Source organism: Labrus mixtus, chromosome 20 (assembly GCF_963584025.1).
Source record: "Labrus mixtus chromosome 20, fLabMix1.1, whole genome shotgun sequence".
Lineage (NCBI taxonomy): Eukaryota > Metazoa > Chordata > Actinopteri > Labriformes > Labridae > Labrus > Labrus mixtus.
In genome coordinates this window covers 11,450,017-11,467,423 of record NC_083631.1, presented here as the reverse complement: position 1 = coordinate 11,467,423, position 17,407 = coordinate 11,450,017, and the positions used below count along the sequence as shown (strand labels likewise).

Genomic DNA, 17,407 nt, shown 5'->3' with positions numbered 1-17,407 from the left:
TGTTAGCCTGGGCTACATCTTAGTTTAGCTTGTTAGTGAGCTGCATGTCATCCCCCAATCTCTCTTTTCCCCATTTCCTGCCTCTCTTTAGTTACATTCAATCAAACGGTGCTTCATCTTTTTCACTCTCACTGTGTCTGCATCGATTTTCTATATGCAATAGTTATTTCAGGTATTCTGACTGCTTTTTTATTTATTTATTTTTTTGATTTTGATATACTTTCTTAATCCCCTAGGGGAAATTTGGGTTTACACTCTGTTATTTATGGGTTAGGGTTAGGGTCAGGGTCATTTTATGGACTTTGTTGACAATAATCATTGTTTTTACTTTTGCATTTCATCCCTCAACTCGTCACTTCTCCTTTCTCTTCTTTGCTATTATTTACTCTATTTTCCCTTTAAATGTCTCCCTGTCCTTTCTCTGTCATCTCTTTCTTTCCTTCCACTTCCACTTCCTTCCCTTCCTCTTTCCTGTGTCACCTGCTGTCAGACTGTTGATCCAGGCGGGCATCGATATCAACAGACAGACCAAAGCGGGCACTGCCCTGCATGAAGCAGCCCTCTGTGGAAAGACAGAGGCAGTGAGACTCCTGCTGGAAGTAAGTGGAACTGAACTGACAGACCTTGTTGCATTGACTCCTGGGCTTAGATTCATTTAAAGGAACATTACAACCTTACTTGGATTTTTACATCCTCACTGTGTGATATCCATTTGAGTTGTACTGCTCTTGAATGCATAAAAGTTAAGCAGTATCTATCAATTTAAAACTTCTCCCATACAGGCTTTGATTCCACAGAATGCTACAGTACTTTTACCCTCTGAAAAACAGGAAAACACATCAGAGGGATATTTTGTACTTTTTCATTCTCTACATTGACACTTTTTGATGGGTGTAGTTTTTAGTAATGCTGATTATTCTATATAAGTATGTCAATATGTCCTCAAAAGCTCAGGCCTATATGAATTTAAAAACAAAAAAGGGCTTAATGTATCTATTGTAAGAATATTGAATTAGGTAATTGTACTTCTGAAATGAATGAAAAAGCTATCACATGAAAATTGGACAAACTGTCCAACGATTTTGAAAATGTCAGTGAAATAAATGTATTGAGACTATACTTAAATATATATATATATATATATATATATATATATATATATATATATATATATAAAAGTAAAACATTGTTGTTTATTTGACTACCTTCCTGCCTTTAAGTTGTCACCTGAACCATGTCATTGAAAGACCCTCGTTTTCTCAAGATCCTTGGGAAGAAAAACATAACTAAATGCTGTGGGAGTCTGAGGCCTGTTTGTGAAAAAGCTCTTCTTGGCCATGTGATAATGTTGAGACAGAGTTATGAGAAATGTAGCTGAACTGCAAGACAAGAAAACGATTTAGCAAATGACTGATTTGTGATGGTGACTTTAAATGCCCCAGGGTTTATGAAAATAAGAGGGGCGATATCAATTGAAGAGCTTATGAGAATATTACTTTTTGTCATTTTACTCCCTGGCTGTGAAAGATTCGGCATGTTATATAGTCGTATATATATTAATGAGGGAAGAACACATTGGATACTGAATATTGTTTTAGATCTTTTATTGAAATAAAACATGTTTGCAGCCAATTTATTTAATTTGACTATAATAAAACATAAATGACAGACTTGAGGGTTTTTTGTTGTTCTTGTTGTTTTTGTGTTTTCTACATTTTGATCGCTCATTTTAAATCTGTAAAAAAACAACAAATACCAATTCCATTTTATTTTCTCCTCTCCAGAGTGGTATCAACGCCGCAGTAAGAAACACCTACAGCCAGACGGCGCTGGACATTGTCTACCAGTTCACTGCAACACAAGCCAGCAGAGAGATCAAACAGCTGCTGAGGGGTAGGGTGTATGATGATGATAGGTGATAGTGATGAATGGTTGGATAAGTAAAAACAGAAGAGAAGCTTCTTAATGGGAAAAGAGTAGAGAGGATTGTTTGACAAATGCCGGGAAAGAGTCACAGAGAAAGTTAGCTCAACTCATTTTGGGAAATTCAATTCATTCCTCAAGAGAGTTAGAGAAACAGAGCTCTGCCACCCCTATGTTAGTATGTGAGTATGTTATATATGAGTCCACTGCATGGGCCTGTTTAGATTTTGTCTAGAGTAACAAATAGGCCCTAATACTTACAGCTCACAAGTTATCATCTTATATCGTGTTTGTTCATATTGCACAGGAAACTGTACCACCTTCTCATCTAACTCTCACTTGAGAGCATCCAAACATCAAACTGCTCCTGTAATAGTCTCCAACCACAGACTGTGTAAACTCTGTACATTGTTTTAATGGGAAAGTTACAATAAAGAGGTTACAGTGTGTGATTAAGAGCCGCATATTGAAAAGTGACAGTACAACATTGTGGCCCAAGAGACATTCTTCAAAACCCATACACAATGTTTGAATCTTTTGTCTCTTTCTGATTGGTAGATGCATCAGCAGCTCTTCAGGTTCGAGCTTTGAAGGATTACTGCAACAACTACGACCTGACCAGCCTCAACATCAAAGCAGGAGACGTCATTACGGTAACCCACACACACACACACACACACACACACACACACACACACACACACACACACACACACACACACACACACACAAACACACACGCAGGCACCAATCCTGACATTAAAATTGATTGTTGTTGACACTCAAGTGGTTAAAGGCAAAAGCATTTCTAGTATTTAGTTTAAAAATGTTAGATTCAGTTTAGTTTAGTTTCAGATTATAAATGGTGTAACTTTTGCACAAAATGTAAAATATTTCAATATGGAACACAAAATTGTTTATAGGTGTTTTCTCAATGTAAGAGGAAGTAACCACTTCTCTGTTGATCTGCTCTAACCTCGTATTCACATAGACTGACGAGGGGTAACAAGTAAACATGAATGATATAACTCACTCACTGATACAGTCCAAATGTAGTACAACTACAGATACAACTACAGAAAAGATTGGACAGCACCTGTATGAGGCAAGGCCTCTCTCACCCCACTTCCTTGTTCTGTTCCCTAGAGGGAGCTAAAGGTGCTACAAAGCTACACTGATGCAGATCAAGTATGGGGGAGTTATTTTAACAATATTCATTGTAAACATGTCTGTAATTAAACTGTATGCATAACTAGTGTGTAGCTAAAGTTCTGTCAAGCAGCTCTTTGCAGAGTCATGCATTCAGAAGCCTTCACAGCTTAAATGAAGAGTTTGTTTGTGCTTTCCTGAATCTTAAATCATTGATATCCGTACTAGTTTGGTGGGATTTCTAATGAATATGCAGGAATGAGTAGTTTAAACCTCCCTCATTACAATGAATTTGTTCTACAAAAACATGTATTCTCTTGCTACATTGCAGTCGGCCAACAAGCCATGAATATTAATGAGCTTTTATACAGCCTTTGGGAACTTATTACAGTAATTAAAAGAAAACGAAGCAGTGCCTAAGCTTCAGTTAAGAATGAAGGGATAAAAATATCTGTAAATATAATATTAGTCAAAAGTTTAAGTAGTTAGCAGTATGAAATGAGCCAATAACTGTGAGTGTAATTGAATATCATGATTGTAAACAAACTTACTGCACAGGTTTTGGAGCAGCACCCTGATGGACGCTGGAAAGGCTGTATCCATGACAACCGAACAGGGAATGACCGAGTGGGCTACTTCCCTTCTACCATGGTGGAAGTCATCAGCAAACGCACAGGTGTGTGAGCACTTTAAAGTATGTGTGCATGTGAGTGTGTTGTGGCTAAGTGATCGCAAGAGTTTCCCAAAAGTGTCCCGGAGATACATTAAACATGTCGATAAAAACAGCAAAAGAACTTGGAGAAAGAATGAAAACAAAGAAGAACAAGATGAAGAAGAAAAGAGAAGCTCTGAATGTGGGCACTTAACTTGACTTTTTTATTGGTTAAACTTTTTGAGTGATTACAGGCTAGAATCAAAATCCTTTCAGAGAATGTCAACGGAGCACAGTGGTGACGCACACCAAGCTTTCATCGCTGTGTTATCTAACTTATCTAAGTTTAATACTTGTGAACCAATTGAGTTACATATAACTGCACTACCACTTGTCTTAAATCAAACACATAGTTCTCATGAGTTCAGCCTGATATTAATAACACAGACACCATCATTTCACACATGTCCCTGGCTGATGATCTCATCATTGCTAACACGTAGCAGTACCTGCTAAATGATTGTTTTCTTGTGTGGAATACGATGTCTGTAAGGTACAAAACCCTACAGTTAAAAAGGCTGTATATTATTAGCTTAGCATAAGGACTGTAAATACTTGGGTGGCTAAATAGTCAGAGGTAACAGTGTTGAAATGATACCATTTCATTTTGCAGACGTAAATGCATTTTTAGTTTAAGTTGCTTTTGTCTATTTTTATTGAAGTCATAAAGTCAGCTTACAATCTATATGTGTACATCTATCACCCAGTGTGGGCCACTGGTATACAAGTTTACATCACTTCTGCATTGGCCTCACTTGTCAGACCTAGATGATATTTCCACTTCTTTTATACAGACAATTGATGAATAAGAAACTACCCACAACACCCTGTTATCTTAAAATGCATGTAGAGATATAAAACTAGAGAATACAGCTAGCATGGCTTGGATTGGCTCCAGCACTTTAACAGCATAAGCAGTACAGATTGAGGATGGATGGATATTCCTTATACTACTCGCTCATGTACATTTCCAACAGGTTGTTTGCTAATCAAGAGAAAAGGAAGGGGAAACGATTATATTTTGTGTGTCTTCTGTATGTTTTTTAATGCTAGGCTGTTTATTGAACTCCCATATAATCTTAAAAACTCCTTTCTTCATTTAATGTCACCGTAATGAGCTTTTTACCTCTCTGGTGAGAACTACAGAGCACATTCACATCCATCCCATCCTCCCAAAGTTTCATGCACAAATTAGGCTCAGTCTGTTTTTTCTGTATATTGGCGTCTGTCTTTAGGTCTGGTATGTCAGTTTCTCCATCTATGTATGTCTCTTGTTGTAAAAGGTCTAGTTGTCTCAGTCTGTATAACTTTCTCTTTGTAAATGTTTGGATCCACCCTCCATGATCAAAAGAAACTCACTCATCTCTGTCTTTTAGATGATCTCTTCTCTCTCCTGTGGTTACCTTTCTGGACATCTATTCTTCCATCTCTTCTATCCTTGTGTAGTTCATTCACCACTATGCAACCTGCTCCAAGTCATAGTAAATGCTGTGATTGTTTCTCAACCACCTACAAGACTGTTGAGCCAGAGTTAGCCTCATAAAGCTCCTTTCCTTCAGTGTTCTTTGGGCATACATACGTAGTATAGAACAGCTGGATACAGTAGAAAACAGCTTGAAATCCCCTATTCAGCTTGCACAGCAATACTGACTAATCATGGACGTACACACTTGGGGCTACAGCAGCTGTTTTAGCAAGAGGGTTCACTTACTCAACTGTTTTCATGCATTTTTAATCATTCATCTCACCATCTTTTCACCATGTACAACAACTCTACTGTCTTTTCTTCTTTTCTTTTTACACAAATGAGGATGCTTCAGCAGATTTATTTCAACCAATACATTTTAACAAAGAACACCGATAAGAAAGAAAAACAAATAATTTCCCCCCGATCTGGAATTTAAATGGAGCAGTTGCAACAGCAGCATGTACAGTCAAAATGAAACTGGATGGTCCAAATAAATGACATAATACTGGGTTCAGATAGGAAGAGTTTTGTCTTGACCTGCTTTATAACTTTAGATAACCTTTATTGTTAGTTGGAGCTATATAAACAAAAATCATTGATTGATTGAAGTGTGAATACAAAAAGAGTGATGTAAAGCCTTTTAGCACAATGGCTTGCAGGCTTGTTTGCTTAGTGCACTGATTTTGATGATTTATGACCATGTTATCAAGAGTTGTGTGAAGGGTCACAACTTGAAATCCTTTTTTGATGAGTAGTAATTTAGCAACCAGTTGTATTGGACTAGTGGAAGAGTGCACCAGTGAACACTACTTGATATGGCAAGTTGAATGACTCTGTTCAGATACTGTAACATAAATATTATTGTATGATAGTAGCTAATAGTAATAATTTGGCGGTTTTGCCAGATATGAGTCCAGTTAAACCAGCAAAGCAACAGGTGTTGCAGCGATGGAAACGGGCAGCTGAACTGGTTCAGAAATAACTGATTTTACCCGACCTAAAATTACACAACATTTTCTAATAAACTCCACGAGCAGCAACGTTGTAACAGTAGGATAAATATTGGAGATGCTTGGAGAGAGGATAGAACTCAGAAAGGTCCGATGCAGCGCTGGCTAAACACTGAAGCTTCCGTTTCGATGACATGGCAACCCGCGTACACAGCTTTTTAAGCGGATTATAATAAATTTCTTCGCTGAAGCCTCCTTGCACCATTTCCACTCCCACTATTAATCACGCCCCTTCTAACCTCTTAATACATTTCAATGTAACAACGCCCACATTTGTTCGTCCTCTCTCTGTCCTCATCCTTTGACATCAGCCGTGTACTTCACCATCTTATGTTCATTTGTTTAATTTTGTAACTTTGTTTTTAATTTCCTTTTTTTCCTCCTTTTTCTTACGTGTAATTCTCTGTTCTGTTGTTTGTTTGTTACGTGGCGATGGTTCACTGTTGGCTGGTTGTGTGTGTGTGTCGTCACGGTGGGTGTTATCCAGGTTTGGCCAGCACAGTCATTTGCACTCAACAGTTTCAAAAGATACCGCTGGTTCCTCCGGCGACGGTTGCCCCTGCCAACGCGGTAGTCAACGGCAACGACACCACGTTCCATCAGATCCATATCCTGCCTCCACCGCCTCCTCCTCCACCACATTCCCATCAGCCACTGCTTCCACTTTTCACTTCCTTTGGCTATAACAAGTCGCCCGTGACAAGCCCACTGGGAGACACACCCACTGGCCCAGGTACACACCCCCTTTTCATTATAATTATTATTATTATTATTATTATTATTATTATTATTAAAGCTTCAAGGGATGCTTTCCTCTGCTGAGTCTGATCTTGTCTGCCATTGATCTCTATTTCTGATTGGTCATGAAAAAATCCAATTGGTGTTGAAAATTAGTTTGAAGAAGGCATGCTTTGAAGTTTTCTGTTATGGATCATTATTTATGTAATTTTTTATGTAATTGTGTTGCTCATACTATACTTTTATTTAACTGTTTTTGCTGTTGTCATCTCCATTCCTATAAATCAGAATCAGCTTTTAGACTGAAATTCGATCCGATGAATTTAGGGCACTTCTTTATTTTCTGATCAGAAATAGCAGCTTATTCAACATGAAAGAATAAAGGATCACGATTTATATATCCTGCAATTTACAACATACGGCATTTAAAAAACATCCAAAAAGGTTGTTTTAATAGACTTCAATTTCAAGGCTTCTTTACTCGGATATATTTGTAATACAGAGTATTTAGGCCATATTAAAGAAAAGTAAAGTCATGACATACTATGAGATTAAAGTCGTAATTTTGTGAGAAAACGTTGTTACATTACAAGAATAAGGTCATCATATATAGATAATTATAATGACATAATGTTAAATGTTGAATGCGGTTGTAATGTTACGAGAACACTCAGGTTTCCTACTAGAATGTGCATAAAGTGTAGCGTTCAACATCTAGCTACAATGCTAACCAGAGTGATTCTCCTAGCTAAAATGGACATAACTTGCTAACATTAGCTATAGCTTATCATGGCCCTCTGAGGTGCTTTCCATGCCACACTGGTGATTCTGAAAACTGATGCTAACAGTGAAACTTTCAGCATTAAGCTACAATACTTCTTCACCAGAGTTCTGCCTTACTTTGTAAATCTTGTAACCGCTTTGGCCGTTTAAGTGTTGCAGAATTTTAAGACAACACCTAAAGTTTTTAAGAATCTATTTTTTTTGTATTAGTTGACAATTTTGGCCAAAGTTACAATACTGCCCATTCTATTAAAGAATCTTTTTGCCGGTAAGAAAGAATCAGTAGCCTATGTGATTCTTGTGCGTATAACTGAGCATTTAACGTAGAGCTCTGTTCACCTGAGTTGGTTCGTGCTTTTTGGTCCCTTGTTTTTATTATTTGCAGTTTTTTGTTTTTCTCCTTCCTTCTGTTTTTTTTTCTTTTCTCTTCCCCTGTATCTCACCTTTGTCCCAACCACCAAGACAATCCAACCAGTTTTATGAACACAAATCCATCCTACTGTGCACAACTTTCTCCCGACCACACTGTGAACCAGCTTATTTTCTGTTCTATCCACGTTGTTTGTGTTACTGTCATGCCTAATCATTTTAACACCACCTTTACTCACTTTGCACCAATACCCCTAATGTATGCTTGATTGAATGTGTGCTATGGAAGTAACAGGTAGAAGAATTATAGTGTACAGACACAATCTGGAAAGATAGGAGTTGTTGCTTTGATGGTTGTATTAGTTGGACATGTTAGACTTTTCTTACATTAACAGGTTATATTTTCTATCTAGGTAAAAAAAGAAAACACTAACAACGTGTATCTGGAACAATGCTAATGTATTGTTAGCTGTTGTAAAGCCATTCATGAAGTCTTGAACACAAGGTTTTCAAAGTTAACGCTAAAATATTGTATTACATACAAAGATTAACAAGCTATAACATTAAAAGTAAAGCCTTATCTCAGTACATTATCAATGTGTTTGTCATCCTTGATGATTTGAAGGTAAGTTATTCACTGACTGTAGACTGTACAACTGTGAATGGGCACCTTCACTGGCCACCATTTATTCCCTCCAGGAGATAAAATACTTGTAGACAAAAGTCCTTAAAAAACTCAGTCCAAAACTGACCACTGGGTTCAAAATAACAAGAAAACGTATGTAGTTTGGCTGGTAACTAAAATCAGGCCAGTATAATTATTAAGCATTAGCATTAATCAAACTGTTTGACAATAACAGGGTTTTTTTTAAAGTTGAACAAATATGCCAATTAGAAAAAAGCCTGCTGGGTTGATCAATCCTGTGTTTGATGTCACTTGGAGGGATACAAAGTGGCCACAAGAAGGAGCTGCGGTATTACATGAAAGCAAATGAAACGATTAATGTGTGTGCTTCACTGGAGCAACTTTGGTTTACACATATAAACCTTTCATAAACCCTTAGTTAGAGGGTTATAAAGGTTTATGACTCTCTCCAAATGCACTACAGCAGCACCATTCTGATGAGACGTACATATATAATCACACACATAAGGATGCATTATATATGTATGTGTATGTACATTATGGCATATATGTGTATATACACGGATATTCATGTTATGGATTTATTTATGTACAACGGGTATATAAATGTTTTCATATATCTATATCTATATATGCTGTATTTTTTCTGTGTATGTGTCTGTGTGTGTGCATGTGTGTGAGAATGAAAGTGTGGTGTGTGAGAGAGTTTTAATCTTATCCTTTTATAAAAAAGAATCCCTTATCTGCGTTTACCCAATGACTCTGCTCTCCTTCTGGCCCGTATGTCATTTTAGTCTTTTTCTAGTTTGTAATTAATTAACCCCACTTCACCGTTCACCCTCTTTGTATTCACTGATTCAGGTGTAAAGATAGGGGCCTTAATAAACCCTAACAATGGTTTGAACCAACATGCATCTATATTTTTCAAATAACTATTTCTAGTATAAACGGAGTCGACTGTAATGATTTTACAGCCTCATATTTTACCTAGTATCAAACAGCTGATTGTTTTAGCAGAAAGTTAGCAATTAACTAGAAAAATAGTGGAGAATATGGCAGCGTGTGTGTTGTTGTTTTTTCTCAAGAAAGTGAAAGTGACTTGTATTTAGCTTAAAGGAAAGTTAACTCTCTACTTAGGGAAGAAACACTAAATAAATGCTAATGTTGCACCAAGCCTAAGCAAAAAATTGGTCTAAGCCAAATTATGAAAAGTCACCGTTTTCTAATGAGCAATTCAACTATTTTAGCTATTTTAACTTTAACATCAATCAGTGAAAATTTGTCCTTCCATTTTTTACTTGCTCAGCTAACCCAAAGTTTATTAAAATATCAATCATTCATGCTTTAGATGCTAGTTTATGATATCAAGAAAATAGAGATCCTTCCTAGGACAGATTAGGGTCGGTTAGCGGCTAACAGTGGTGTTCTGTGTTAAAGGTTGTCGCGGCTCAGAGGCAAGTCCTCACAGCTCTCCCTCCCCATCCAGCGGGCCCCATGGAGGCTCCAACGAAGAGATCTGGGTACTGCGCAAGCCCGTGGCAGGTAACTAAGCCGCGCTGCGCTGAGCCCTCAGTCCCTGACTATCATGAAGTCTGACCGGGGTCAAATAGTATCTGACACTGTTAAAAAAAAAAAAAGGCTCTTCAGCCTGGCACAGCCGGCAATGTCCCTATAGAATCAATCAGTTTCTTTGACCTATAAAATGAAGTGGTTTGAAGGCTCTCAGATACTCTTTGACCTGCTCCTGACAGTCCCCCATGTCCTGCTTATTCCTCCATGTATAGCTTAGTTGAGCTCAGTGGCCTTCTGTGTAGGACTGCAGCCATCTGCATTGGTCAACAATCTGTGTGTCTTTCTAACTGGATGTATGGAGATGTTTTGGATGGGAAGTCAAAGAACAGTTAGGAGAGAGAGGAAGAGGGAGAGAGAATTGGTGTGTGTGTGAGTGTTGTGTGTAAAAGTAAAAGGTTTGTCTTGTTTCCTCCACTCCTGTGTTTGTCGCTCAGTCGTCCATCAACCTGTCTGTCTGTATGTTCTGTCCATCAAATCAACCACATGCTGCCCAGTGCATTTCAGTGGAGAGTCACACCTGTTACCACACTGCTTTGGAAATCAGCTAAACCACTCAATGTGTGTGTGCCTGTGTGTGTATGTTTGTGTGTGCGTGTGTGTGTGTGTGTGTGTGTGTGTGTGTGCGTGTGTGCGTGTGTGTGTGTGTGTGTGCGTGTGTGAATGTATGCATCCATCTGGTTGTTGCATGTGTGCATTTGTATGCAAAAAATCGATTTGTATTGTTTGTACGGTTGCATGCATGTGTGTATGCATATGTGTGTTTGTGTGTGTGTCTGTGTGTGTGTATGTGTGTGTGTTTGCGTATGCATGTGTGTGTGTGTGTGTGTGTGTGTGTGTGTGTGTGTGTGTGTATGTATGCGCGTGTTTGTGGGTGTGTGTCTTTGTGTGTATGTGTGTTGCAGGTGGAGATCGCAGCAGTGTTGGTAGCTCTGGCAGTGTCACCAGTCTGAGGTCATCCGGCAGCGGTCAAAGTGCCGGCAGCACCACACACATCCTCCACGCACAGGCTGAGGGGGTGAAGGTACAACACAAAAATACAAACACACACAAATAAAGAATAACCATTTTGCATTGATGCCAAAAAGGTGAAATGATTTTGACCAACAGTGGATTATGATCAGATTTGCTCAAAGCGGCAAATATATGTCAATTTAGGCAAGGTGATCGTGCAAATCATTTGACTTTTGCGAAATTGTATCACATGTATTTGTGTCATTTGCATGTTTATCTCTGTTAACTCAAGAAGGACTTTGAAGTGCTTTTGGTCTCGAAGCCTGTCAGCATTAAGATTGTTCTGATGTCTCAGTTTGCATCAAAAAAAGGTGGAACTCTAATGGTTGTTGATTTGACCCGGCTTGTAGACAACCACGGCCAAACAAGAATACTTTCACAAATCTGCAACATCTGTTGGCTTACACACACACACACACACACACACACACACACACACACACACACACACACACACACACACACACACACACACACAATCTCACAGTCAAACGTGTGCAATGAACGGGAAATTTAAATTCATGTTTGAGTTTTGAAGAGACCTTCATCACTTTTACTAAAATAAATATTTCTTTGTAATATTCACTTTTCCATTTTTTTTCTGTAATGTGTCGGGTATTGTTTAATGGCAAACAACTCACTGCTGCTCTGAGATTGTCTGCCAGCTGCACACGTCATATATTTACAGCAAGTGAGGCGTTTTTTAAATCCCCTGAAAAATCCACACAGCAATATAAGACCCAATTTGGTACCATCTGGCTTCTCTGTGTCTAATGCCATCCAATTTTCATCAGCAGTAATCAGATTTGTATTTCAGCAATGACACCGGAAGCATCAGAACCAAGGATTATGTTGCAACAATTTAAATACATCACACCTTGTTAAATTTAACAGAGATGTAGCCTATCTGAAATGATGTGGACTCAGAATTAGTATTTTTGTAACCTACTGAGAAGGCAAACAAAAAAAAACAATCAGTATCATGTCTTTCTTGAAAAGCAATAACACAAGTCCACCTATATGCACTCAACTACAATTTGTGCAGACTTACATAACAAGCAAGTGTATTGAATGTTTTCACTTTTGAATGTCCAGTAGCTGGTTTGAAACAAATCTTAACATTATGCACACAAGGCTAAAAGAAACAAATTGCTAATGCAGCCTGGAGGATCGCTTCCAGCCTAACACGTTTGTTCCAACAACTTAAAATGATATGTTGCACCTACAACTTGCCCAACAAAGGTTTAAAAAAAATGTTTCCTAACGTAGTGCATCATCTGTGTTTGCTTGTGCTTCTATGTGTTTTCAGCTACTAGCCACGGTCTTGTCTCAGTCTGCAAAAGCCAAGGAGCATCTGATGGAGCAGTCCAAGTCTGTGGACCAGCCTGCAGGTAGGAACAGGGACATAACGGACGGGTATCCTTATTCAACCCAGATATTGTGTTTCAGTTTCAGCTGAATTTTAAACTTAAATTCACAGAAACCTCACATAAATGTCATGAGAAAAGAAGGAATATGTTTTAAATAGAGAAATAGAAGATTAAACATGGGATGAAATGAGTGGTGTTATAAAAATAAGAGTCATAATCCACTGGTCTTTTATAAATGTCATGTATATGACTTCACACACACACACACACACACACACACACACACACACACACACACACACACACACACACACATCTTGGCTTGTTTAGCAGACAGATGGCCAAGGCAGGGGATGTAGGAGGAAGTGTAGAAGGCTGTGGTTGGTTAAGGTTTTTTATATCTTGGAAAGCAAGAATGTGATTGGTTAAATTTCAAAGCAAAGACGCTATTTGAAATTAATTGGTGGAGAGGTCCGATTGTAAGACATGAAAACCCATCTGTTGATTGATCCAGAATGTAAACTCATAGGGCGACATCTTAAAACCAGCCAATGGAATTTCTCCCAGCAGGCTCTGCCAGTTCCTCTCGGACATCCAGCCAATCGGGCTGTCCTCTTCACGAGGCGCCGCCTTATGACGCCACGGCAAGCAGGAAGGGGGAGGGGCCAGGCGAGGGGAAGGTAGGACAGTCCCAAATTCCAACAAATTCAGTCCTCTCTCCCTCTTTCATACAAACACTCAGGAGTCACATACAGACAAGCATCACTATCAACATCTTACTGCAGCACGATCAGAATGTAGCATCTCAGTCACCTCAACCACAATCCTCTCACTTTTCTATACACACACACAAACAGACACACTGTGCAGTTATATACACACACTCACAACAAGATGTCCCAGCGTTTTCTGTCCCAACTCGCCTCGTCCGTTCTGCGAGTGTTCGGATGCAGCCATGACACGGTGAGTGTGTGAATGGAATCTGCAGCTTGATCCTATATGAATATGTGGACGATCTTGTGTGTGTGTGTGTGTGTGTGTGTGTGAGTGTGTGTGTGACAAGAGAGCACAAATGAAAGAGAGAGTCCTGTCCCTCTCTCGTTTATCTGCTTCCTGCTATCCATCCTTGCTCACTCCTTTTAGTTGCAGCTTCTATTCTTCCATTGCAGTATTTCTTCTTTTGCAGAGAAATAATGTCTCTTTAATAATGGTTGGTAAATGTGCCGTAGGTTATAATAACTCTAGATATCAGTGTGAGAGTGATTGTGTTTGTGTGTGTGCAAGCAGATGCCAAGCAGTGTGTCTGTTGTGGGTGGACTAGCTCTGCACAGGAAGTGTGAAATCTTAGCTTACATCATGTACAGTAAGCTTTTATTTACTGTAGTTTGTGTGTATGTGTGTATTTATGATCGTGTGTGTGTCTGTGTGGCGGTGTGTGTGTGGCGGTGTGTGTGTGTGTGTGTGTGTGTGTGTGTGTGTGTGTGTGTGTGTGTGTGGGCCCACTCTGAGGTTCACATTATTGTATAATCAATTAAAGCTCAGTAAACCAATAAGCATATTAAAATAGCAGGTAGTTGTATTTGCATCGCTTGCCAACAGTACATGTGTGTGTTTTTATGTGTGTGTGTGTGTGTGTGTGTGTGTGTGTGTGTGTGTGTGTGTGTGTGTGTGTGTGTGTGTTAGTGATGGTGCTGTCATGTAAGTCATGTTCTCACGACCATCTGTTAGCCACAGTCCTGATTCCTTAGCACCCATCTCTCTGATATTTCCCTCAGCAGTGTAAAGAGGATGAGGGATGGGAGGGAAAAAACAATTAGTTTTGAGGGTTAGGGTGGCCAGGAAGAGGAGGGTCATGTTGTAAGATAAAGAAGAAAAGAAGGAGAGACTGTCAGGAGGGAGATAAACAAAAGGGATCCATGGTTTTAAAGACAAACAGAGTGTGAGAAGAAGTCGTGCAGAGGATCAACATTGATTCTGTCATGTTGCTCTCAAACCTGCTTTCCACCAAGCATTAACTATTTTTACCAGGTTGGAAAGCTTTGATCATTACATTACTTAATTTTCAAAAGACAGCCCATTACAAGTTGTCTAGTGACTACAAGCTTTTTTCAAACTACTGAATAACAAATTCAGGTTAAATTATTACATTTTTTACTTTAACTAAATGATCAATAAAATGTGTTTTAATAACAAGTCCAATTCTATGCAAGACTACTAGAAAGGGCCATCATGCAATTATAACTGTAGATATGCCCACCTTTGGCTGACTGGAACCAAAATGTTGATCTGGAGACTACAAAACAGTTGTCAACAAAACTAATGGGTAGGCTACTGCCAAGTTGGCTACATCCATTTCTTATATACAGAATCTTATATTGGTAGTTAAGAATGAAACATGTATCTTGCTTAAGTCAAACAGCAAAAGCTCTGTACGTATATAAGCGGAATGTCAGTTTTGCGTTGGTAGTCGTGACAAAATTGTTAAAGTTTAAGAATTTAAAAGGCTACATGACATACAACAGATATGATCAGTTGGGTTTCAAATGACACTGTGGTGGTGTAAAGTGGTTGCTTGTAGTAAGGAATCTAAAGAGAATCATCACCTGAATTCCCTCAGCACTTTAGCTTTTTTTTTTTGAGTCAGTGTGGATAGCACAAAGAGCTCTAAAAACACTTTACACTACCTTCAGAGTGTTTAACTTCCATGTAGGAATATGATTGACCCGAAGCTACATTACCATTTGTCTAACCCACACACTGGCTAATCTCTATGTGCATGCTTATGATTGGTAATATTTCACCAACATTTTCTAACATTTTTTTTTACAATTCATAGCTATCTTATTTAAATATTTTGTAAAACATTGTTATTCATACTACAGGCCTAGCTGATTTAATTTAATTTATTTTTTTCATATCTCTTGAGAATAATTAGCAAGTGAACACAGTGGAGCATTCAGCAGCTACAGACTCACAAATCCCCCTCAGGAACTGGTAGAGAGCAATAAATCAGAGCAAAAAAAAGACAGTTAATATTGGATGTAAATTTGCTGGGATAAGCAACGGAAGGCTTACTAGAAAAGTTGTAAAACTTTTTGATACTTGGGTACTTTTAGATACCACACTTCAAAACAATCAAAACTATACAGTCCATGTTATTCAGTCTTTGTCTTTACCAAAAGCTGTCATGAGAAAAGTCCTTCTGCTCCGTCTTTCGCCTGCTCCACTTTCCAGAAAGTGTGTGCTCAAACAGGCCCTTCAGCGATTTTCCCTTCATGACATCACAAAGGGCAGTAACCCCTCCCCCAGGTGGATGACACTCCCACACATAGGTGTTTGTTCTGCCCTCTGAGTCTGCCTTCTCACCCTAAACAATAGGGCATGGTGCAAGAAAGCCTTAACAAGAGCCCTCTCCAAAGAGGGGCGTGGTCGAACACAGCTTATTTGCATTTAAAGCTACAGACACACAGTGAAATAGAGGGGTTTATAGGCATGATAAAATATAGGATCTGAGTGGAATTTTAGCAATAAACTTCACACACATGTTTTGGGGACCTCTGAGACTTGTGTAAACTTGTTGAAAATGAGGATTATATGTGACCTTTTAACACAAGAAAGGAATTTTTATCTCATAATTTTGACTTTTTTTTATCTCATAATTGCAACTTAATATGGGCAAAAAAAAATTCTCAACAAAGCCGGGTTTTCATTTTTATTTTTTTAACTGGCGGAAATGGGCTTCAATACTTACCGTCTTAAAAGGTCATAGAAAGATTTTACACCTTTAGTTGATTTAATAAGCTACTTAACATTTACTCCTCTGATGTTAGTTTGTGTATAAAGTCTGTTTACAATTTTGTTGTTTGGCACCTTTTTAATGAAATGATGCAAAAATATCTACTAAATATTTAAGTCCTAGTTAGGATGAACATGAACTCAACAACTGTATGCACCTAGAATCCATCATTGCCAATTGACAACTACCAGGCTTGAAATGATATGACCTGTCCTTTATTCATATAAAACAAGCACTAGTTGTGCGTATATGTTAAAAAACACTGAACACACCCCAAGCAAATGTTTAAATCTCAGCTACAGCCTTAGAAAATCAAAGGCAAGAGTATTTAGTCTGAAATGTGAGATTATTCAGAAAACAAAGGACAGGGGATATTTTGTATTCATATGCAATTATGATGATCTTTTATTTATTTTGCTAAGTCAAAAATATGGCTTAAAGAAAAACAGAGAATAGTTATAGTTATAATAATTGAGGGAAGAGTTAACAAAGTGGGGAAGTGTACATTGTTAAAGGTTGTATCCACAGTATAAAGAATTATTTTACCTCTCCTTCTCTAAATCAAAAGAAAAACATCAGTCACCCTTTGTCTTTACTGTCTAGCTGTAAAGTGTCAAATGCAGAGGCCTGATGTTTCCAAACAGCATCTGTTGAGATACCTTCACACAGGGCCTTTCCCCTTCCTAACCTTAGCCTGGTTTTCCATTCAGGGCCAACCAGGGTTATCCTGGACATCATCCATTGAATTAATCAGACGCCAGCTGGATTGCTAGATTCATTCTTAAGTGTTTAACTCTCTCTCTTCTTAGAAATAAATGAGATATTGTGACAAAAGCCTATGTTGAACAGATCTTTGCTAC

The 17,407-nt window shown here is 38.4% G+C and overlaps 1 protein-coding gene across 7 annotated transcripts in view; it reads left to right on the top strand.

The window, feature by feature from the left end:
* The window catches only part of caskin1 (CASK interacting protein 1), a 95,612-nt gene that overhangs the window by 63,749 nt on the left and 14,456 nt on the right, over window positions 1-17,407 (top strand). For 2 of the 7 annotated variants that reach the window (XM_061065369.1, XM_061065368.1), the window contains exons 7-15: window positions 491-599; window positions 1,785-1,893; window positions 2,482-2,576; window positions 3,631-3,748; window positions 6,750-6,995; window positions 10,236-10,340; window positions 11,273-11,391; window positions 12,691-12,772; window positions 13,322-13,431. In XM_061065369.1, the coding sequence (XP_060921352.1) occupies window positions 491-599; window positions 1,785-1,893; window positions 2,482-2,576; window positions 3,631-3,748; window positions 6,750-6,995; window positions 10,236-10,340; window positions 11,273-11,391; window positions 12,691-12,772; window positions 13,322-13,431 (1,093 nt within the window). Of the gene's footprint in view, window positions 1-490; window positions 600-1,784; window positions 1,894-2,481; window positions 2,577-3,630; window positions 3,749-6,749; window positions 6,996-10,235; window positions 10,341-11,272; window positions 11,392-12,690; window positions 12,773-13,318; window positions 13,432-17,407 lie in introns of all 7 variants that reach the window. The other 5 variants (XM_061065367.1, XM_061065366.1, XM_061065371.1 and 2 more) reach the window with 4 other exon arrangements.